This window comes from Silurus meridionalis, chromosome 4 (genome assembly GCF_014805685.1).
Source record: "Silurus meridionalis isolate SWU-2019-XX chromosome 4, ASM1480568v1, whole genome shotgun sequence".
NCBI classification, from domain to species: domain Eukaryota; kingdom Metazoa; phylum Chordata; class Actinopteri; order Siluriformes; family Siluridae; genus Silurus; species Silurus meridionalis.
Window position 1 is genome coordinate 11718474 of NC_060887.1, and position 25955 is coordinate 11744428.

Below are 25955 nucleotides of genomic sequence, written 5' to 3' on the forward strand. Positions count from 1 at the left end.
ACCTGCCTGACTAAAAGTCTGTGCTGACCAACTGGCCCCCATCTTCACTGGAGCTGTGTGTAGTTCCCTACTGCTTTAAATGCTCCCCGATCATTCCGGTCCCCAAAAAACCCAAAATCACTGGTTTTAATGATTACAGACCTGTTTCTCTCACGTCCATGATCATGAAGTCATTTGAAAGACTGGTCCTGGCCTACCTGAAACACATCACTGGACCTCTCCTGGATCCCCATTGGTTTGCTTACAGAACAAACAGGTCTGCGGATGATGCAGTCAACATGGGCCTGTATTATATACTGCAACATCTTGACAGACCTAAGACTTACACAAGGATCTTGTTTGTAGACTTCAGTTCGGCCTTTAATACCATCATTCCTGACCTTCTCTCAGTCAAACTGACCCAGATTTCCATGCCCACCCAATCTATCTGTGGATCACCAGACAGACAGGCAGCTGACAGTGAGGCTGGGCAAACTCACATCCAGGTCTCTCACTATCAGAACTGGTGCTCCCCAGGGTTGCGTTCTCTCCCCACTGCTTTTCTCACTGAACACAAATGACTGCACCTTTAAAAACCAGCTCCTGAAGTTTGCGGACGACACCACAGTCATCAGCCTCATCCAGGATGGAGACGACTCTGCTTACAGACAAGGGGTTAAAGACCTGGCTGTCTGGTGCAACCACCACAACCTGGAGCTCAACACAATCAAAACAGTGGAGATGATCGTAGACTTCAGGAGAAATCCCCCAGCACTTCCCCCACTCACCATCATAAACAGCACTGTAACAACAGTGGAGTCATTCAAGTTTCTGGGTAGCAACATTTTTAGTACCTAAAGTGGGACAATAACATTGACTCCATTGCTAAAAAGGCCCAGCAGAGGTTGTACTTCCTTTGCCAACTGAGGAAATTCAACCTGCCACAGGAGCTGCTGAAACAATTCTACTCAGCCATCATCCAGTCTGTCCTGTGTAGATCTGTAATGGTTCAGCTACCAAATCAGACATCAAGAGACTACAGCAGATGGTCAGGACTGCTGAGAGGATTATTGGTTCCCCACTGCCCAATCTCCAAGATCTTTACTCATCCAGAGTGGAGAAAAGGGCTAAGAAAATCACTTTGGACCCCACACAACCAGCCCACTCTCTCTTCGAACTGTTCAATTCAATTCAATTCATTTTTATTTGTATAGCGCTTTTAACAATGAACATTTTCTCAAAGCAGCTTTACACAGATAATGTGGTGATTAAACGTAAATATGTTCTTTGTAAGTATGTTTGTCCCTGATGAGCAACTGTGGCAAGGAAAAACTCCCCAAGATGGCATAAGGAAGAAACCTTGAGAGGAACCAGACTCAAGAGGGAACCCATCCTCATCTCGGTTGCACCAAATGTCCATTTGAAGCAGATATACAATGCTGCGGGGTACAGTGATGACGATCAGAAGCAAACTGCACTCCCGAGTGCAGCAGACTGCCGACACCAACTACAGTCCAATCCATCCTCAAAGCACCCGTCCCGGTCCAAGGTGTTGATGAGAGACCGTTCCAAGCTGCACAGAAGTGTGAAGATCCACGGAGGGGAGAGAGGCAGGAACAGTGGTCACTGGAGCCTCAGGAGCATGTTTAACTCGACCGAGAGAGAGAGAGAGAGAGAGAGAGAGAGAGAGAGAGGTGACGGGAAGAGAAGGATATGGATTATTAAGTGTCCCTATTGGTGTATGAAAGTTAATGTCACTGTGCAGTTTGGACTCCGGCAAGACTCGCTATGGCAGCATAACTAAAAGGGAGAACCAGAAGGTAACACAGACATGACTCTGGGATAAGAGACGACCCACCACACCACCGTCAACAAACCCGAGTGAACGTGTGAATGTGAGGGGGCGACAGCATACAAATATACCAGTTCACCAAACACTCTATATCCATGTTCCCTCCAGATCTGAGCCTTTACCTAAGAAAAACCTACTGATAAAAGGCTTGACTAAATAAATACGTTTTCAACCTCGACTTGAACACTGAGACTGTGTCCGAGTCCCGAACGTTGGAAGGCTGGTCCATAACTGTGGGGCTTTATAAGAGAAAGATCTGCCCCCTGCTGTAGTCTTCATTATTTGAGGAACCAACAGATAGCCAGCACCTTTTGATCTAAGTAGGCGTGGAGGATCATACTGGTACAGAAGTTTACTCAGATACTGCGGTGCAAGACCGTTAAGTGCTTTATACGTCAGTAGTAATATTTTATAATCAATGCGAGATTTGATTGGGAGCCAGTGTCGATTGATTAAAACAGGGGTGATGTGGTCATATTTCCTAGATCTAGTGAGGACTCTTGCTGCTGCATTCTGAACTAACTGAAGCTTATTTATGCACTTACTCGCACACCCAGACAGTAAAGCGTTACAGTAGTCTAATCTAGAAGTAACAAAAGCATGAACTTGTTTTTCTGCATCCTGTAACGACATCATATTTCTAATTTTAGCAATATTTCTAAGGTGAAAGAAGGCGATCCTGGTAATATTATTCACGTGAGACTCAAAGGAAAGACTCGGGTCAATAATCACACCAAGGTCTTTGACAGCCGTACATGCTGAAACAAAAACACCATCCAGAGATGCTACGTAATCGGAAAGTTTACTTCTAGCTGCATGTGGTCCTAGTAAAAGTACTTCCGTCTTATCTGAGTTGAGCAGAAGAAAGTATTAAGCATCCACTGTCTAATATCCTTTACACACTTCTCAACATTTTTAAGCTGATCTCGCTCATCTGGCTTTGCTGAAATATACAGCTGTGTGTCATCAGCATAGCAATGGAAGCAAATCCCATGTTTATGAATGATTTCACCAAGAGGCAGCATATATAAAGAGAAAAGCAGTGGGCCTAAGACAGATCCTTGAGGAACACCAAACTTTACCTCATAGAGTGTGGAGAACTCACCATTTACATCCACAAACTGATAGCGATCAGTCAAATAAGACCTGAGCCAAGAGAGAGCTGTTCCTTTATTCCAACAACGTTCTCAAGTCTAGCAAGCAGTATAGTGTGATCAATGGTGTCAAAAGCTGCACTAAGGTCGAGCAAAACAAGTAAGGAGACAAAACCCTGATCAGAGGCCAATAACAGGTCATTTACCACCTTAACTAGCGCCGTCTCTGTGCTATGATGAGGCGAAATCCTGACTGATACATTTCAAAATGTTATTCATAAGTAGGTGTGAGCATAACTGCTGTGCTACAACCTTTTCTAAAATTTTGGATATAAAGGGGAGATTTGATATTGGTCTGTAGTTGGACAACTGACATGGGTCAAGGTCAGGTTTCTTAATAAGGGGGTGGATAACTGCCAGTTTGAAGGATTTAGGTACATAACCAGTGCTAATGGAAGAGTTAATTATTTTTAAAACAGGTTCAATTACCTCTGGAGTTATCTGTTTAAAGAAACTTGTAGGCAAGGGATCGAGAATGCAGGTTGATGATTTTGATGAGGAGATTAATGAAATTAAGTCATTCTCATGAATAGGAGTGAAGCTTTGTAATTGATTGTCTGCTATAATGACACTGCTGTCTACAGGGTTACTTGTAAAATAATTTGGATTTATATTAACCGTCTGGATTTCTTGCCTGATGTTTTCAATTTTATTATTAAAAAAGTTAATGAAATCATTACTACCTAATGATGGTGTGCATGTTAGTGCAGTGCTTTTATTCCCTGTTAATTTTGCTACCGTGCTGAATAAAAATCTAGGATTATGCTTGTTATTTTCTATGAGGGTGGAGAAATATGCTGATCTGGCAGCACTAAGAGATTTTCTATAATTTAGAGGCTCTCCTTCCATGCTATTTGAAATACTGTTAATTTTGTTTGACGCCATTTACGTTCTAATTTTCAAATGGTCTGTTTTAAGGTGCGCGTATGATCATTATACCACTGTGCTAATTTTTTCTCCCTGATCATTTTGGTCTTAAGGAGCTACATCATCTAGAGTGTAACGTAACGTTGTTTCTAGATGTTCAGTGGCCCAGTCGAGCTCTGCGGGTCTGACGGAGATCTATCTAATATCGTAATTTCGGAAGATTATTAATAAAGCGCTGCTGTAGCTGACGTGAAAGTACGCTTAACACGGTAACGTGGTGAGGTAGAAATGCAATGACTGAGGCAAATTTTAAACGAGATTAGATAATGGTCTTAAATAGCTTCAGACTGTGGAATTATGACTAAGTTTTTTATTTTTAATCCAAATGTTAACAACAAATCGAGTGTGTCCACCACTATGAGTGGGTCCTATAACATTCTGATTAATTCCGACTGAATCTAGAATGGACACAACTGCTGCTCTTAAGGAGTCTTCCTGATTATCAAAATGAATATTAAAGTCTCCAACAATTAATGCTTTGTCTAAAGAAGTAGCTAGATTTGTAATGAAATCTGCAAATTCTATCAGAAAATCAGAGTAGGGCCCTGGGGTCTATAAATAATAATTAGTGGAATTAACTGACTTGACCTGCTTTCGGACACTGAATATTTTATGTTGGTGTAAAGAACTTCAAATGTTTTACATTTTGTTTAGTCTTTGTGTGACGTTTAGATTATTATTATAAATAGCTGCTACTCCACCTCCTCTGCCATTTAGACGGGGTTGGTGTATGTAACTATACCCAGGAGGACTCGCCTCATTTAATGCTACATATTCATTTGATTTAATCCATGTTTCTGGCAAACACATTATATTAAACTCCTGGTCGGTAATAATTTCGTTTATAGTAAGCGCTTTTGGCGTGAGAGATCTAATATTCAACAATCCAATTTTTAGATCAGAGGTGCTGGCTATGCGTTCAGTCCTATTTAATTTAATGTTAATCAGGTTACTTAAACAGACTTTCTGATAATTTCTATATTTTGGTTTTGCTCGGGGGACAGACATAGTCTCAATATGGTGGATCCTGAGTGACGACTCTGTGCAGCTAGCAGACGGTTGGTTTAGCCTGTCTGTCTGCTCCCTGGCCTTGGCTCTAGACAGTCACTTGTTAACTAGTGCTGTTCTGAGACTATTACCTGTACTACAAGAAATGAGAGCAGCACCTTCCCCCTCAAAGCCTTGCCCTCAAAAATGCTCCAATTATTAATGAAGCCCATATTATTTTAGGAGCACCATTTGGACATCCAGCAGTTTAGCGACCATAACCTGCTGTAGGCTACATCGCCACGTCGCATTGGGATGGGGCCAGAGCATATTACAGCATCGGACATTGCCTTCGCTAATTTACACACCTCTATAATATTACTCTTAGTAACCTCTGACTGTCGAAGGCGTATATCATTAGCTCCTGTGTGAAAAACTATCTTAGAGAACCTGTGCTTTCCTAAGAATCTAAGCTGACCTGCTATGTCCGGCGCCCTGGCTCCCGGTATACACATAACCTGTGCTGCTGGTGCCCCTAAAGGTCTAGCTAATTTTACGTGCCTCAGAATGGAGTCTCCTAAAACCAGAGCTCTTTCAGGTTTCTCAGCGGGTGCTTCACTGAGGAGAGCAAACCTGTTGGACACGCGAAGCGGAGAGGAATGGTGCTCCCGTGGGCGAGCCTTAGCGTTAGCTTTGGCTTTGGCTTTGCGAGTATGCCGCAGAGTCGTCACCCATTCGCCCCGCTGCGAGGGCTCTAATGCCGGAGTCGGGGGAATATTACCTTCACCTAGGGCATCCGGACTTTCCCCTGCAGAACCTGGACTGCTCTCACACTCACTATTTCATTCTAGACTCTGGATGCGCTCCTCTAATGCTAAGATCTTCTCCGTCAAAGAGCAAACTAGCTTGCACTTCTCACAGATAAAATTATTGCTAACAACGGAGAAAGACTGACTAAACATGTCACACTTCACACACTGAGTGAACTGGATGTTCGCCATAGTAGAGAAATTATGTACCTTAATGTGTTTACTGTAGTGTGTGTTCATAGTTCTGTTGCCTTCTGGTGGGCGTTCTACAGAGCTCCGTCCACCAGAACAGCCAGGCACAAAAACTGTTTTAACCCACAGGCTATACTTAGCATTAACAATTAAAATATTCATAACTACACATTGTCCATCATAACTGACACATTTTACATAGAATCCAGATGGTTTATTTGTAAACTGAACACTTGTAAATAACATCTGTACATTTATTTAACAACATTTTTACTCTGTATATATTGCCTTATATAACTGTCTGGTTTACTATTTTGTTACATTATGTCTGTACTTCTCCTGCACTGGAAGCTACTGACACCAAGTCAAATTCCCTGGTGTGTAAGCATACTTGGTAATAAAGCTTTTTCTGATTCTGATTCTGATTCTGAAAACACCTTGCTCGGCATCTCTGTTACAGTTCAGTACCAAAGCTCATGGGGTTAAGGCCAGTTAAGTTCTTACACACCAAACTCAACAGCAGTGGCGAGCCGTGCATTTGGTACATGGGCCTTCAGTAAAGACTTACCGGACTTAATCCATCTCCTAATACCACCACTATCACGTCGCAATTATAGAAACCATCAATACAATACAAAAAGGCAATATAACAACGTGTGGCATTACAAAGAGAGAGACATTTAGCATATGGAGGGTGAATACCATTTTACTTAAGCAAGCTCCAAAAGGTGAATATGAAATCTGATTGGGGAGCCACCAGTATTAACTTTGAAGGCCCTGGGCAGATTAGACTGACATGGCAGCACATAGAGGCTGAACCTGATTGGACAATAAATCTAATATCCACATACACATACTGGAAGCAGTGCAGCCAAGAGAAACGCTACGAAATGAAGAGAATAAACTGTGGGGAATAAATTAATACAATTTCATGGAAAATATATTAGAATTTAGGTTGTAAATGTAGGTCAGTGCTTCTGATAGTGTTTAGGTCATCAGAGAAGGCCACTGCTCATCAGTCATGCTGAAATAGAGAAGGACCTTCCACAAACTGTTACTACAAAGTTTGACACACAGTACTGTCCAAAATGTCCTGCTATGCTGAAGCATTGAGATTTCCCTTTACTGGAAGAATGGGGCCTAGTCAAATGAAAACCGAAACATAGCTCCATAGTGTTATCATTCCTCCACCAAACTTGACTGTTGGATCAATTCAGTCAGGCTGGTAACGGTCTCCTTGCATTTGCCAAACTTTGCATTTTAGGCTAACAAGCAAAGAAGAACTTGTTGCAACTGCTCCAGTAGGGGCATGCCTCATACCACTAAATTAGAAACTTTGCATTGAACTTGGTGATGTGAGGTTTCCATGAATCAGCTTGTCCATTAAAAGCCTAGCCTTTCCCACCACACAGTTTTTGTGCTGATATGAATGGTAGTGGAAGCTTTTCTAAATATTTTCAACAGATTGTTGGAGACTTGATACCCACTATCCACCTCAGCACTCAATGGTCCCACTCCGTGAATTTTCGTGGTGCTATATTGTGTGTAAAAGGAGCAGTTGCAAAGTGAAATTGAAATATTAATGTTAGTTTTTAGAGAAAGTGGTAATAATGGTAATATAGTGCTTATTTGTGAGTTAAGCATGGTTCTGAAAGTTCTCAAAAAGTGTCTGCATGCATGTGTTTGATTAAAACCAGTTGCTTGGCTAATATCCTGTGACTGTGATTGCCCCGTGTTCGTAGGAATGATGAGTCAGAGCTGACATGACTTAGTTGTTGACTCATTAATAATGTCTTTTGCATAAATAGAAAAAGCATTTTTTTTGGCTTGCTTAAAACAACCCAATGATTTATTTATTTATTTATTTTTTGCATGTGTGTTTAGGATCATCCCAAAGAAGACGACAGAGAACTGAACCTGACAAGAATAGTGACACTTAAAATTTTTACCCACATACACCTGTACACCTGCACACTCATGCAGTTATTTATGCCCCAATCACGTGGCAGCAGGGAAACAAAAAAATTCGGTCTTTGGTAGAGAGTTTAGGCTAACACACCTTGATGACAGGGGAATAGAAAAGAATGACCAGAGTCAAGTCAAGTTTATTTCCGTAGCACTTTTCACAATGGAAATTGTCTCAAAGCAGCTTAGTTGTAAAGGAAAAACTCCCCAAGCCAATATAAGGAAGAAATATTGAGAGGAAGCAGATAAAAAACGCATCTTTATTTGAGTGGCAACTGGATTCTAGTTTATGAAAACTCTATCTAGATGTAGAACATCAGCATATATTAGGCAGGTCTGGAAAGAAAAAAGGAGGAGGCAGGAAATTACCAGAAATATGTAGTCAATCAATCACTCTTTATTGCCATGGACAACTGAAAATGCATTTCAGAGCCTATAAGACATTAAACTTTGGTGGATAGGCTACAACAACAAAAGATTGGATTGGATTGGATTTCATCTGTCAAAAACAGGTAACTATAGCTATCATGTGTACAGTAGTTTATGAAATACACAAACCAGCCTAAGTTAAAGTGAGTGCACTTTTTCCCGATTGGTGGCTCAAATAACTGCATGAGGTGACCAGTAAGTGTGGTGTGAGTGTAATAAAAATAAAAATGTATAATAAATAGAAAAATATGAGGTGAAATATATATATATATATATATATATATATATATATATATATATATATATATATATATACATATATTATATAAACTTGTAGTTAAATGATAAGATATAATTAGATTGATTATCCTATTGATGATCCTATTATTTTTAATATTATTATTATTGTCATCACACATTATATACATTACAATTATATAATGTTATGTATAATGCTATCATATTTAAGACTATTAAATATAATATAATATATATAATAGAATAGAATAGAATATGAATATGAATATGAATAATGAAATTGTCAGTCAGTTCTCCTGATATTTGTGTATCACAGGTGGACTGTGGTCTACATTAAAATGTTATGATTCCGACCTAAATCTGACTTTTTCTTTTTTGTGGGGTTAATAAGGGGTTGTCAGTGTTGATTTGAGCGGCAGAATGCAATGATGTGTCGTGTTTTTATAGGTGCTCTTATGGCATTATATCTTAGTGTAAACATAAACTGGGAGTAATAATTTCTCTGATTTAATACCATATTCTATGGTAAGATGGGTTCTAGGGCAGAAGAACAGAAAGGATACAGAAAAACTCAACTGAATCAGCCAAATTTATAAAGCTAACACTAATTTTTAGGCATTTCAGGTAACCTATATTAGCAGTCGACCGATTTACCAGTTTTGCACATTAATCGCCAATAATAGTTCTTTGCTGGAACTATCAGCTACTGACAAAATCCAAACAGATAGTTTTTCCAGGTAGCATACATTGCTGGAGCCATTGAGAAGGACTGCCGTCATTACAAGAGCGACACCAAGAGGCGAATCACTGATGCCACTTGCTTCTTCTTCTTTCGGCTGCTCCCATTAGGGGTCAACACAATGGATCATCCGTCTCCATACCACCCTGTCCTTTACATATGCCTATTTCAAACCAACTACCTGCATGTCTTCCCTCACCACATCCATTAACCTCCTCCTTGGTCTTCCTCTTTTCCTTCGTCCTGGTGGCTTTTTTCATCAGGCAAATCATGGGAATGTTCGGGATGGTTACAGCAGATGTCCACTACAGCCCCCTCAATTCTGAGAGGGCTCCGCTCCAGAGTTCCTCCGAGCACGTCTCCCCGATCCAGCGCTCCGCTGACCGCGCGTCTCTCTGCTCCACCGCTCAGCCAAGCGTGTCACTCCAGAGTCCCACCGAGCGCTCCGGTCTGCTCCAACGCTCTGAAATAATGTTTCTCCTAGCTCCAGCACACCTCCAAATGCGTCTCTCAGCTCCAGCACACCTCCAAATGTGTCTCTCAGCTTCAGCGCACCACCAAGCGCGTCTCTCAGCTCAGCTCCGCTGTGTTCCGTCGAGGGTGCCGCCCCGATCGAGTGTTTCGCCAAGGGTGCTGCCCCGCTCAAGTGTCCGCCAAGTACGTCGCTCTGCCTCCAACCTCCGCCGAGGATGTTGCTCTGCCTCCGAATTCCACCGTGGGTGTTGCTCGGCCTCCGAACTCCGCTGAGGGCATCGCTCAGCCTATGAACTCTGCCAAGGGTGTTGCTCTGCCTCCGACCTCCGCCGAGGACGTTGCTCCGCCTCGGGTTCTTCCCGGCTTTCCACTGTTCCGCGGTGATGCTAACTGGGCCTCCTTCGACCTTGAACGGATGGCGAGACCCACCTGGCATAGGTGGGTTTGGGGCGTCAGGTGCCTCCCCTGGAAGGGGAGTAATGTCAGGGTTCCACCTGCCACGCCCCCTTCGGTGGCTGTCATGATCAGTGTTGGGCAACGTTACTTTTAAAAGTAATGCATTACAATATTGAGTTACTCCCCAAAAAAGTAACTAATTACATTACTTAGTTACTTTTTATGGAAAGTAATGCGTTATATTACTTTTGCGTTACTTTTGCGTTACTTGTATCTCTTTCACGCCTCACATGTGTAACAGGTGTAATATAGATAATTGCCATTAAGAAATAAGTTATATTAGGGCAAAATAAATTTCTTAAACATTTAAAATGCTTAATAACTTCTTAGAGAACAATAAGATGATCAAATTAATTTTGACCACAAGGCTGCACACTTTCCAGTCGCATTTCTGTACACTGCTTTTCAATCTGCCTCGCCTTTAGGAATGTAACTATCGTTCCTGTTTATAAGGTTAACGGTTTGGGCTGCACACCGGTGATGTGGAGGGAGAACATACCTTTCGCTGTCATCTCGTAAAACATCGTGCAATTCCGTAAATATGACCTCGTCCAAGTCTACATTATTCTCTGCTTCATCATCAGCTTAAAATATTCTGAACGCTTTAACAAAGTTTGCGCTATTATCAGTGACTGTGGCAGTTTATCTTCCCACACAAACACACACACACGCACGCACATCTGTAGTGCTGTGCTTTGCATGCAGATGTTTTTTTTTTAAGTGGTATTTTTTGCAGTTGACAAGAGCTTTTCACCAACACATAATCTACACTTAACCATTATTCCTTTCTCCTTTTCCTCGACTATTTCAAAATAATACGAATACTTCCATCACAGTGATGTAATGCTCTGGTTTGCCATCTCTGCTTCTGACCAGCTTCTGTTCCCACTGCTCGCATGTATGAGTGCGCGATTCTACGTGACTACGTTCATTTTAATTCAGTATTTTTTTATGCATAATAATTTAACTAAAAAGACAAACTCACATTACTTTTTTGAAAAAGATATTAATGTGTAAATTTATAAAGTAACGCGCTACTTTACTGGTTACTCCAGAAAAGTAATATTATTATGTAACGCACGTTACTTGTAACACGTTACCCCCAACACTGGTCATGATGCCGCTCTGCCGCTCCCGGCTTTGATCACAAACACCTGGTGCCACAGGCAGTCGAATCTGTAAAGGTCATGCTACAGATCTCGTGGATCCCCGACTGCCAGCATTTCCTGCTGGTCTCTCCGTGGATTGTCTCCGCTCTGTGGATCATCTCTGCTCGGCTCCGTGAATTATCTCCGTTCTGTGGAATATCCCTGCATTACGGACCAAACCCGCATGACGGTTAGTAACTCTCTCTAGAGTCATGATCGAGCTACTCCCACGCAGTTCAGTTTGGTTTTATTTGTATAGCACTTTTAACAACTGACATTGTCAAAAGCAGCTTTACAAAAGCAGCTTAACAGAGATAAAGAGGTTATAAAGTTGCAATGTATACATTTAGTGCCTATAAGTTTGTTTCATATAATTGTATCCTTATAAGTTTATTCCTAATGAGCAAGCAAGTGGCAATTGTGGCAAGGAAAAACTCCCTAAGTCTCCCTAAAAAATTCCCTGAGAGTAAGTGCTTCATCCTGGGTGAGGTCACCACTGACTCAGAGATTAATTCTAGGCATGAAACACGTTGTGAACGAGACACCAGCCGATTACAGCACCATGCAGACACACATTGACTCATACTATGTGGTGGCCATTTCAAATTTACACATTGTGGAATGTTTGCGGTAGGCAGGAGGAGTTAGGACACCTGGAGAACCTAGTGGAATCTGAAACCAAAACAGCAAAGATCAACCTAAAAGAGATCAACTCTGAAAAGAAACAGAGATAAACACTAACGTAAAAACAAATTCTCTGTTTATGTGTATTTGAACGAGTTAGGGCTTGTGAAAAGTTTGCCAAGGAAAACTTTTTTGCTCACAACCTATCATTTAGAGGTTGCTGTTTTGAAATTACTCCAAACTTAAACCAAAAACATCTTACCCAAACTACAGAGGGATTGACTAAGGTGGCTTTAAAGTCAGTGATAAATGCACATACTCCATTTTATAGCATCAGCTGTACTTAACTAAAGAGATGCTGATTTGTCGCTGAACAATTCTTGAATTTTGTAAGTGTAAGGACGGTTGAGGGTTTATATGCTGATGGTTGCCGATAAAAAAAAAAAATATATATATATATATATATATATATATATATATATATATATATATATATATATATATGTAAATATTATTAATAATAAATATAAAACAGGCTAAATCAAAACATTTAACACAACCCAATTCACATCCTTTCTTTACTCAGATATAAAAAAGAAAATAATTAACTCCACCCAAAATTTTCTTTTAATCACTATACATTTGTTTTACTGTTGCACCAGGTCTCAAATCAAGCACCAAAATCCGCCATGATGCCCACATCCGGCAATTAAAAACCGTCCGTGTGGAAACATAGCAAAAATTCCGTTTGGTGTCCTGATGATTTATGTAATTTAAAGGACCATGATTGCTTTCAAACATTTAAAAGAATATTTCGTCTGTCTGCTCTCTATGTTGAGGATGGTTTCACTAATAATAAATACACATTCACATAAAGCATCCGCATTTGATTTGATTAGAGTATTAAATGAATTAAAGTATTCATTTATGGTACATTTAGAACAGATATAATTGTGCGATTAAGTTGCGATTAATCACGAGTTAACACATTAATCGATTGACAACCTCAAGGTTGTCTCTTGTCAATCGATTAATCACGAGTTAACACATTAATCGATTGACAACCTCAAGGGTGTCTCTTTCTCTCTCTCTCTTCACTGGCATGGCGCTTGTGTTGTCGCCTAGCAACCGATTTGCTTAGCCTGGTTGCCGGCTGCAGGTGTGTGTCTCAGAGAGGAGAAGCAGGCAGTAATGGCGGCCCGAGGCCTGGAGAAAGCAGACACCGGGGCACTGAGCCCTGAACAGCAGGACAAACTGCGCCAGTTTAAGGTATACTCCACATTCTGCAACAGGGAAATTACGAAAAGCACTGAGCTGACCGTATTTCAGGGTTTAGGAGAGAAGCGTTACGCGCGCGCGCGTGTGTGTGTGTGTGTTTTTCCAGAGCCACCGTTTTGGGCACAATATTCATACTTAGTTATTTTTTGCTTTTATAAGCAATATATAGATACAATACTTGTATCATTTACTTGTATCATTTATATTATCACATATAATATGATAATTATATTATTACTTTTTTATTTATATATATAAAACATGAATAGTAAGTTCTTTATACTATATAACTTTTTCAACAAGCAATAAACTGGACTTCTCCTTTGTTACATTTATTTAAAAACAATTACTAAACATTATGATTTAAACAACCTTTAAACAAAATAAAATCCATTGCACAAACCACATTCAAACCATTTTTACATATTTTTCCGCTTTCACAAAAGGATGTTAGAGCACAACTTTTCTATAGAAAATATGTATCGCAGCAGATGGTCTGTGGTCCGTAATTGTACAGTGATTAAAGATTTTTTGTGGTCGATTTACCTGGATGTAAAAGAGAGTGGGTAAATGTTAAACCCTTGTGATCGCTATGGACAACTCTCTGATCTCATTTTTCAGTCTCTGCATAAAGCCTTGGGGTAACCATGGACAATCAACTGTCCTTTTCTTCACACATTCTGAGAATTTATCAATTTCTATCCACAGAGGCCATTTAGGTGCTTATTCCATTCTGGACTGCGGTAACTCGCTCCTAGGAGGTCTGCCTCTGAGAGATATACAACCTCTACAGCTGATTCAGACTGTAGCTGCCCGACTTTTTTTTACTTTCTTAAATTCTGCCACATCACAGCATTACAAAAATAAGATACTTAAAAGTATCTTATGCATACAAAGCAGCTAAATGTTAAAGGCCTTGCTTAATGGCACAGCAGTAACAACTAGTTGGGGTTTTTTTTAACTCAAGACCTTCGTTTGCAAAATCCAGCAACTTAACCACCGAGCTTTCACACCCCTCTTTTGCAACATTTCCAACACACTCCTTGTAGCTGCCCACATCAGATTTAAAACACTGGCAAATGGTTTACATGTACAGTGCACCTGGTAAATATTCAAAAATATTTTTTACAGCCTCATTCCAAAATGGATTAAATTTAATATTTTCCAAAACATTCTACAAACAATACCCAATAATGACAATGTGAAAAAGGTTTGCTTGAAATCTTTGCAAATTTATTACTAATAAAATAATAGGGAAAAAGAAAATCATGTACATAAGTATTCACAGCCTTTGCCATGACACTCAAAATTGATCTCAGGTGCATCCTGTTTCCACTGATGATTTTTGAGATGTTTTTCCAACTTGATTGGAGTCCATCTGTGGTTAATTTATTTGCTGGACATGATTTGGAAAGGCACACACCTGTCTATGTATGGTCCCACAGTTAACAGTGCATATCAGAGCACAAACCAGACAGGATGGTACAGTATCCAAGACTGGACTGGATCTGTGGAAGGGTACAGAAAGCTTTCTGAATGAGCACAGTGGCCTCAATCATCCGTAAATTGAAGAAAAAGGGTGGAACCACCAGGACTCTTCCAAGAGCAGGCTGTCCGACCAAACTAAGCGATCGTGGGAGAAGGGCCTTGGTCAGGGAAGTGACCAAGAACCCGATGGTCACTCTGAAAGAGCTCCAGTGTTTCTCTGTGGAGAGAGAACTTTCCAGAAGAACAACCATCTCTGCAGCACTCCCCCAATCAGGCCTGTATGGTAGATTGGGCAGACATAAGCCACTCCTTAGTAAAAAACACATGAAGGACTCTCAGACCATGAGCAGTCAAATTCTTTGGTCTAATAAAACAAAGATTGAACTCTTTGGCCTGAATGCAAAGCATCATGTCTGGACAAAACAAGGCACAACTCACCTGGCCAATACCATCCCTACAGTGAAGCATGGTGGTGGCAGCATCATGCTGTGGGGATGTGTTTCAGATGCAGGAACTGTGAGACTAGTCAGGATCGAGGGAAAGATGAATGCAGCAATGTAAAGGGACATCCTTGATGAAAACCTGCTCCAGAGTGCTCTGGACCTCAGACCGGGGCGACGCTTCCCATCCAACCTGGTGGAGCTCGAGAGGTTCTGCTAAGAAGAATCTGAGAAACTGCCCAAAAATAGGTGTGCCAAGCTTGTAGCATTAAACTCAAAAAGACTTGAGGCTGTATATGGGGCCAAAGGTGCTTCAACAAAGTATTGAGCAAAGGCATGTTATTTAATTTTAATAAATTTGCAAAGAATTTAAACACACTTCATTCACGTTGTCATTATAGAGTATTGTTTGTAGAATTTTGAGGAAAATAATAAATGTAATCAATTTTGGATTAAGGCTGTAACATAAAATGTGAAAAAAGCGAAGCGCTGTGAATACTTTCTGGATGCACTGTACCTCACAGCACTTATCTTACCCCAAACAGCACTATGCTCCTTCTGACCCAACATCTATCAAGGGCACAAGGAAGGCATGCTTTAAAAATTCTCTTTGTTCTTGCTCCAAGGTGGTAAAAATGAGCATGATGTTCAAACAGCTGAATCACTTGTCTTGAAACAATATTTAAATTACTTCCTCTTACAGAAGTACTAAAATTAGCTTTCTTTGCTGTCTATATTTTATAGTACATTTTATGTAAAAACTTTAGGTCAATATGGACCTCTATCTGTGCACAATTATGCTAGTACTAGAAAGGATTTTCCATAAACTGTTAGCATAAAGTCTTTGGTCTTCTTATATGGCTTTGTTTTTGGAACAGAAAAACATCCCATACCCATTCCACTAAACTTTGCGCTTTCTGGAAGTTAGTATTTTCCTGGAATCCACCAACATCCAGACTGCCAGATAGAAAATGTGACTCCAAAGTGCAGAGTCAGTGTAATTTATTTTGATTTATGTCCAATCACTCTTGGTATGTACAGCTTTTGTGCAGCTGCTTGGCCATAAATACACATTTGATGAAGCTTTCGAGTCACATTTCTTGTGCTTATGTCATTTGCAAAAACTCTGTATTGAGTAATACAACAGAGGATATGTGAGTTTGCACCACTTCAGCTCACGATGGTCCACTCTGCAAATTTGAAGAGTTTTCAGCTACATAGCAGAGCTGTTGCTTTCAATTTAAAATAATACCCGAGCCATAGGTTACTAATTCAATGACCCATTCTACTGTCAGCGTATAGCTATGGGCTAATATGCACCTGATAGTGGTGGGTGCTGAACTCGAATCATGAAGGTGTCCTCACACTTTTGGCTATTTAACTAATAAATATTTAACCTTTTTTTTTACTTTTTATCCCTTATGCTTTAGTGTAGAATTACAGGTATTACATGTGAAACACAAAGTTAGGTTGGAAGTATGGAAGTATCACCCCCTTAGGTTAGACGTACTGAGCTCAACGTCACATTGTAGCACAAGTAAGTTTTGCCATGAAAGCAAATTTAAAGTTGGTCAAATGTTTTCATTTTCCAATATTGTTGATTTCACTTTGACTTCCTTTCCCGCAGATCAAGACAAGAATAGAGAACGAAATGTATCTGAGAACTCATCCAGAATTGCAAATGCTGCTGAGTGATTTTCTAAGGTAACAATTCAGAATTTATCTTGGCATTTGGCTCAAGAAAGTCTTCATCTGGTATTGTTTCAACTGCGGTGAGCAGAAAAGCATCTGAGCATGCATAAAAACTTAAACGTTACAGTGGATGGGCTACAACAGCAAAAGGCCTAATTGAGTTCTGTTCCTGTCAGCCAAAATGTTGTGTGTGAAATCCCAGTAGATCTGCAGTTTACGAAATACTCAATCAAGCTTATATAGCGCCAACTACCACGGTTAAAGTCTCAGAGATCACATTTCTCCCTTATTATTTTGTATGATATGAACATTATTTGAAACCCTTGACCTGTAGCTGCATAACTGTATTTCTTGTTGTATATTCAATTCACATAAGATTCCTTATTAGTCATGTGTCTCCCAATTTAAGGTGCACAGTCTTCACATTAGGGAATATTCTTTTTTTTTTTTTTTTTACCAGAGGATATATTTAGATCAGGGCTGCTCACACTTTTTTAGCTTGGGATCTAATTTTAAGTCAAAAAAATGATCTACCTATATTAAAAATGCTAAATATATATATGTATTTAAAGTATAGTTAATATATACTCTAATGACTTGCACTGAATAGAGTCTCAGATTTTTTCGAACGGCATGCGATCTTACCCATACTACCTTTGAAATCTACCGGTCGATCGCGATCGACGGATTGGGCACCCCTTATTTAGATGCTTGCAAATTAATGTATTTTTTAACTTCCAAAGCTACTGTATATGTGTTGCTAAATAAACAGTTCATATATCTGCATTATGATCAGAAAATACATTTCTCTCTTCTCCTGTCACTCTTCAGAGACGTGTTTATTAAAAGACCTACGGATATCCGTGAATTTGCTGCAGGTAGGACATTTGCAGTAATGTCTCACATAAACGATTTCCATGTAATCCATCTGGATTTAGATGACGATTATTAATGTGAATACCGCCTGAAACGAGAAATCTCGATTTTTTTTCCCCTCTCTCTTGGGGTCTCGTTAGCTGCTCGTTAGATGTCAGTGTGGTCGCATAGTTAATGAAACAAAATGAAATTAGTTGACAGTGCTATGTACACAGAGGGATGAAGCCATTGCAAAAGCATTTGTAGATAACTTGCAGTTGTCCAATTTGATCTGTATAGAAGTACATTTGATTACCTTTTTTAGGGATCAATAGATTTTTATAGAGAATTTATTGAAATTTTTCATGCATTTCTCATCAGACACTGCACAATCACATGTTTGTCTTTGCAATGGATTCATGTTTTATATGTGTTAGATGTGTTATAGTCTAGTGCATTTCATAAGTACATAATAGCAGCAGAGTGATATTTGGTGTTGGTTGAGTTTCCTCTTATACTTAGTAATATAAATGTAATGATATACATGTGACCTTTGAGTTGTTGCTGTAAACATAGAAAACTACTACAAACAGGTCATCATTCTCTTGGTCTGAGTGACTTTCCATAAGGCGTATTAAAATATGTGATTCAAAGTTTTTCTGCACTCAGATGCCATTTTATTTACTGAACATTCAAGGGTTCATGAACATCTAACAGTTAACTTTTTTTTCCCCCCCTCCAGATCACTTCAGTGATCCAGACCTACCAAGGAAAATTCAAATGAAATTGGAAGAGAAGGCTTCAGCAATAATATAAAGAGGTCTTGAAATATAGATGTCCCATAAAACAGTGACAAACACATTACTTTTTTTGAGCATGCTGTTTCAATGTAATTGGTTTTTGTCAGGGGAGAGGATGTTGGCTTGCTTGTTAAATGAGACTATGGGGATGTAAGAAACTATGGAGATGAATGTCAACTCAACTAAACTGAACAAAATACCGCAATCAGCTGTTGCTATAGTTACTTTTGCTGCATAGAAAAAGACACATTATAAAATCCGATCTTTGCCGTTTGGCATCATCAATCGGAGATATTATTGTTTCAGCATAGTTAAGCGTAAATTTGTAGCAATCCGCAAAAACAGAAATCTTCGGCCTCATCATAATAAATGTGAATAAAAACAGTATGCAATGATTTGCTAATCTCATAATGCCAAATTGTATTCACATTAAAACATAAAACATATCAAATGTTTAAACTGAGAATATGTACCAGGGGGGAAAAAAATTCATTTAGAATTTAATAGCTGTAACACGTCTCAAAAAAGTTGGGACTGGGCCATGTTTACCATTGTGTAGCATCACGTCCCCTGGCCATATACATCGAGAAACTGAGGGGACCAGTTGCTGAAGATTTGTGAGTCTGATACAGTATTCTAGCTCCTCAACAGTTCTGGGTGTCCTTTGTTGTGTTTTTCATTTCATGATGCATGAAATGTTTTCAGATGAAAAGTCTAAACTGCAGGCAGGCCAGTTAAGCACCCAGACTCTTCTACTATGAAGTCATGCTATTGTTATAGATGCAGTATGCAGTTAGCATTGTCTTGCTCAAATATGCAAGGCCTTCCCTGAAAAAGATGTATAATGGATGGAAGCATTTGTTGCTCTAAAACCTGTATATACTTTTCAGCATTAATGGAGCCTTTAAAAAAAGTGCAAGTTGCCCATTGCACTATTGCACCCCCAATACCATCAGGGATGCGACTTTTTCCAATAAATGCTGATAACAAGCCAGATGGTCCATCTCCTCTTTAGTCTGGAGGATGTCCATAGTTTACAGAAATAAATAACAGTTTTCCATTTTAAATGAGCTTTGGCCCAGAGAGGATAGCGGCATTTCTTGATCATGTTGATCATACCTTCTTTACAAGATAGAGATTTAACCTGCTTTTGTGGATGACCTGGCAAACTGTGTTTCCAGACAATGATTTCAGGAGGGGTTATTGCCCATGCAGTGATTGCAAAATCATGACTGTTTTAAATGCAGTGCCACCTGAGGGCCTGAAGATTACGGGCAACAGTATTGATTTTCGCTCTTGTCCTTTGTGCACCGAAATCTTTCCAGATTAAAAAAACTTTTGATTATTATATACTGTAAATTATATGATATTCAACTGTTTTGCCATTTATGTTAAGGAAAATAAATAATAATGTAAAAAAACAATTCTAAAATTGTTTCACAATTTGTAGACACAGTCTTTAACAGTCTGGTGAAGCTTCTTTACTTCTGAGAGACTCTGCCTCTCTAAGATACAATATTTATGCCTAATCATCTTACTTACATGTAGTTATTTAATCTGATTAGTTGCATAATGTTTCTTCAACTGTTTATTTTAATAACACAAAATTTTTTCCAGACTTTTGTTTCCCCCTCCCAATCTTTTAGAGATTTGCAGCCATCAAATCCAAAATGACCTTATTTTTTCTTTAAAATCGTAAATTTCTTGTGTTTAAACATTTGATATGTTTTTATGTTCTATTGTGAATATGATATGGGTTTGAGATTTGCTATTCATTGCATTCAGATTTTATTTTATTTTACAAAGTGGAATTAGGGTTATCAGATTTTACCAGGTGTTTAGTAGGGATAAGATCAGAGCTCTATAGCAGGACACTCAAGATCTTCCTCTCCAAAGCATGTAAACCAGATCTTCAAGGAGCTCACTTTGTGCACAGGGGCATTGCCATGCTGGAACAGGTTTTGGGTTTCCAAGTTCAAGTGAATGTAATATGTTATTAGAGCGCATCTAAAGACGTCCTGTACAATTGAGAGCCTTCAGCTTTGTGGTAACAGTTTGGAAAAGAACCACATACAGCAGGAAAGGTCAGGTGACCCAATACTTTTGGCAATATAGTGTATATTGATGTTAACAGGATGTTCTATGTTCCCTTTCTTTTTCTCTCCTGCACATGGGTTTAATTCCTGCCAAATTTCCAACTGCTTCACCTTTGTTTATGGTAGTAATAGTTCTTAATGATATTTTTTAATTGCTTGTTATTTTTATATCCATTACATGCTACATCTGAGTCAACAGTCATTAAAATGTTTTGTGCTTTAATAAAGGAAGTCATACAAAACAAGGATAAGGGAAAAACACAAACAAAAATATTAATTATAATTGAATTCAAATTCTCTTGTGGTCATTTAAAGGGCTTCATAGGAGTGCTAGTATTAGTTGCCAAATTTGTATTATATAGGAGAAAATACTAATATTTCAAAAGTTCTAGAATAAAACTTGTTTAAATAAAAATGATTGAGTGTTGCTTGAGTGGAAAGTTTGTTTAATGTGCCACAAATTCTGAAGGGTCTTTTTTTGTACATTTCACACAATTTTATTAAGACAGTCTGTAAATAAATGAACTATAGCACCATATAAGTGTCATCTTATGTCTTTCTCATTTAGGCTTTTGTATGTATGAATTTGTACTTTGGTGAGTTCGCTCAAGGATGCATCATTAGCGTCATGTCCTAAATACACCTTAATAGGTCACAGAGGGACCAACATGGACACTTACTGTTCATTCAATCATCAGCGGGGTTAATTGTACTTGTGTAATTGAGTGCAAAACAATCGCAACCTAGACTTTACAGTTCCTTTGCATAAGAACTTTTCCACATTTTGGCTGAATTACACAGTCATCTGTTATATTAGTTTTGCATGTCTAGATTCTAATATCTTTACATATTCCTCCTGGCAAAATTGCATTTGCAAATTTTTAATCTTTGCCACAGGTACTCATTTTTAGAGGTGGGAAGTAACGGAGTACAAATACTTCGTTACTGTACTTAAGTAGATTTTTTTGGTATCAGTACTTTACTGAACTATTTATTTTTCACACGACTTTTTACTTTTACTCATTACATTTTTACACCAATATCTGTACTTTTTACTTCTTACATTTTAAAAAACGGCTCGTTACTTTAGTTTTAATCCATTGATTTGGTGAAATATTTTTTTTTATTTTCATCTTTTTCAATCCGCTGGTGTATAAAGTCCTGTCTCTCACTCAGCACAGATGTAGACTAGTTTATGGAGATAAGAATGAGCAGCCTGGATACATTCATTAGGTAATAACATTTTTAATGTATATATATACAGTTGTGTTCAAAATTATTCAACCCCCAATGCTGTAAATGGTTTTAGGGAATTTAGTGTACATTTGTAATTGTATTCAGAATGAAATCCTACAAGGACTTCTTAAAGAACCATATGCAACTAAAATGACATCAATTAGTTTTGTAATACAGTAGTAAATGTTTCTTTTGTGAATTCTTCATTGACATAATTATTCAACCCCTTAAAGACTACCACTCTGAAGAACAGAGGTTCAATGAAGTGTTTTCAATCAGGTATTGAAAACACCTGTGGATATCAGGGAGCAGCAATAAAGCCTAATAAGCACCAATTAGGCAGCTTTAAAATGACTGTGATACTCAGCTCCTTCTAGACATTTACTGGTGTGGTTACAAACATGGTGAGGTCAAAAGAATGGTCCAGGAAGACAAGAGAACAGGTGATTACTCTTCACAGGAAGGGCAATGGCTATAAGAAGATTGCAAAGATGTTAAACATACCAAGAGACACCATAGGAAGCATCATTCGCAAATTCAAGGCAAAGGGCACTGTTGAAACGCTACCTGGTCGTGGCAGAAAGAAGATGCTAACTTCGACTGCTGTGCGCTACCTGAAGCGTAGAGTGGAGAAAAGTCCCCGTGTGACTGCTGAGGAACTGAGAAAAGATTTGTCAGATGTGGGTACTGAAGTTTCTGCTCAGACAATACGGCGCACCCTGCGTAATGAAGGCCTCCATGCCAGAACTCCCAGGCGCACCCCCTTGCTGTCCCCAAAGAATAAGAAGACGTTGGAAGACGTTGGAAGACGTTGGACCTTTCAACAGGACAATGATCCCAAGCATACCTCCAAGTCCACTAGAGCATGGTTGCAGATTAAAGGCTGGAACATTTTGAAGTGGCCATCGCAGTCACCAGACTTAAATCCGATTGAGAACCTCTGGTGGGACTTAAAGAAAGCAGTTGCAGTGCGCAAGCCTAAGAATGTGACTGAACTGGAGGCTTTTGCCCGTGATGAATGGGCGAAGATACCCGTAGATCTCTGCAAGACACTTGTGTCAAGCTATGCTTCACGTTTAAAAGCTGGTATAACTGTAAAAGGATGTTGTACTAAGTACTAAGATTGAATGTCACTTGGGGGTTGAATAAAACTGATAATGATGTGAGCTCAGAAAAGACATTTGTGGTTATTTCATTATAAATGTTATGTTATATTTGTCTGACCTACACGTGCCTCTTTGATTTAATTGTAAGCAGGATGACTGAATGATCATAATCAATGTCAAACCGACCAAAACAATCAATTTCAGTGGGGGTTGAATAATTTTGAACACAACTGTGTATATATATATATATAATATATATATATATATATATATATATATATATATATATATATATATATATATATATATATATATATATATATATATATATGTGTGTGTGTATGTATGTGTATATATATGTATATTTGGCTGTCAAAATTAAAATGATCAATTCACCAAAATGTAAATACATAAATAAATAACTAAATAAAAAAGGTGAAATTAAAACCTTCGGCAAAAAATACGTTTATCCATGACATCCTTTCTTAGATATAAAACAAATAAACTCCAGATAAAAATATTTTTAATCAGTAAACTTTTGTTTTATTTCTGCACCAAGTCTCAAATCAAACACCAAATCCGCCATGATTCACACAATTAACCCTCTAGGTGGCGTTTTGTGGGTTTTTCCTTCATAATGGTGACACAAACTTAAATTACTGTCTTTATTGATCGTACAGATAAAAACAATACATCATTCAAATCTGTAAAATGTCTATAATTTTATATATATAAGCTTCCTGACTTGACTTGAAGAGGTGCAGTTTCTCCGGTACCACCTCATTAACTGTCCGTGTGGAAACATAGCAAAGGCTCTTAATGATGTCCACACATCTCTGCACTGATATAAACCTTTATATTTAATCACTGTACATATGCTTACATACATATCACATTGCTGTAAATATGATACATGTTTAACACCTCCAAGCTGCCAGTTTTGGGCACCGGAGCAAGCTCTTAACTCACTACTGCTCATTTAGTAAATGAGATCATTAGGAGTCGCTCAGGATAAACACTTCCAACAGGAAGTAGCTATATCTCGCTATCTTTGTCTCTCTATTTACTCTATCTAATTGTCTCTGTGTCTCTTTTAGTAAATATCTCTGTCTCACTGTATATGTTTCTCTCTTGCTGTCTCTCTATTTGTTTCTCACTCTTTTTAAAGCTGTGTCTGTGTCTCTTTGTTTTGTTTCTGTCTTTCCTGCTTATTTACATGTCTAACAAAGTTTTGAGTTTTGAAGTAATGCCATTAGCGATCTACGATGAAAGACTTCCCTGGTTCGATTCTTACCTCTAGTTTCATATTGAACAATATAAGAAGTTTTTAAAAACAGAACAATGAAAGGTCATTAAAATTGGTTGCTGGTAAATCATGGTATATCAGTGGTGCAGGTGTTGGAGATGTGGTCCTTGTACCTGAGTCACTCCTCATAGACTTCCGTTTACCGAGAGAATGTACAGGAAGGAGAAGTTTTGACCCTCTACCATCATGATCTAAGAGAAAACAGTGGTCTCCTAACTATAGAAAAGCCAAGAGTCCAATAAGCTAAGGCTTGTTTGCCTCTCCTGTGTTGGTGTAATGGTCAGTGAAGTGGTTACTGCTATCTGACTCACCCGGTTTGATTCCTACCGCTTAGCTTTCCTTTAAATTGTTTAAAAAGTTTTAAAAAAAGAACTAAAAAAGGTCCTAAAAATCAGGTTCTTGCAGGAGATCCTGTGGCTCAATTGGAAGAGCTTTGCCTCTGGGTTGAGAGGTTGCCGGTTCAAACCCCGGCCAGGGCTCAAAGTTAAGAGTGTGGAAGGTGTCAGAAATGGCTGCGTGGAAGGTTGGATGTGGTTTCGGAGGGCGTATCCTGAAGCAGGGGGGCAATATCCGGGCATCTGCCCCCCCGCCGTCTGAGAAGCTGAAAACAGGTGGTTATGAAGCAAAAATATCCAAAAAAGTATAGACTTAGGTTTTTGGCAAAATTTTTCCCTATAGATGCAAAACTATCACCCTCATTTTTTCTGAGACTGTGAAGCAGCAGGCCTTCACAGACTTTGTTCACAGTCAACCACTCATCACTGTTTACCACTTTCCACACAGCTTACCTAGTGTGGGGACAAGCCAGATTCGAACCTGCAACCTCTGAGCACAGAGGCAAGGCTTTTACCACAAAGCCATCAAGTCCCACAACTTACCTTCTTTTTTTGGGGGGTTTATCCTTCGTTTCATGCTTCAAAGCAAGAAATTCAGACCAAACAGAAACACAGAAAGCAGGATTCGAACCCTGAACCCCGCAAACAGCGAAATACCAGTCTTAACCCACTGAACCATCGGGAAGGACAGGCTGCCGCTATTATTTAGAGCAGGTCTATCTTTTCTTTCAAACCATCAACCCAAGAATATAATGCTAAAGACAGACGTAGGAAGCAAAACCATATCGTGACTATCAGGGATACAGCGGGATTCAAACCCTGATTCACGCCATTAGCGAGGCACCAGCATTAACTCACTGAACCATCAGGAAGGACTAGCTGGGAAGCTTGTTTAGAGCAGGTTTATCTTTCTTTTTAACCCATCAAACCAAGCATATCAAGCTGTATGAATCAGGAATTTAACCTACCTCATGACTAGCAGACAGAAAGCCAGGTTTGAACCCTGACCACCAACATTAGCAAAGTACCAGCCTTAACCCACTAAGCCATCAGGAAAAAACAGGATGTGACGCTTGATTAGAGCAGGTCTATCTTTCTTTTCAAACCATCAACACAAGAATTTAACGCTAAAGAAAGATGTAGAAAGCGAATACAGATGTAAGTAGCACAAGTTGAACCCACATTGTAAATAGCAGGAAAATAGCAGGATTCAAACCATGATCCCCACCACCAGCAAGATACCAACGTTAAATCAATGAACCACTGATAAGGACAGGCTAGGAAGCTTGTTTAGAGCAGGTCTATCTCTTTTTCAACCCATTAAAAACAA

At 39.0% G+C, this 25955-nt stretch overlaps 1 protein-coding gene across 1 annotated transcript; it reads left to right on the forward strand.

The window, feature by feature from the left end:
* Window positions 1-11354: 11354 nt before the first annotated feature.
* Window positions 11355-18607, forward strand: LOC124383906 (RIIa domain-containing protein 1-like). The gene is made up of 5 exons (XM_046846283.1): window positions 11355-11559; window positions 13119-13262; window positions 16827-16903; window positions 17723-17769; window positions 18489-18607. Exons 1-5 carry the CDS (start codon window positions 11554-11556, stop codon window positions 18560-18562), a joined length of 348 nt encoding a protein of 115 aa, XP_046702239.1. The 5' UTR covers window positions 11355-11553; the 3' UTR covers window positions 18563-18607.
* Window positions 18608-25955: the final 7348 nt, after the last annotated feature.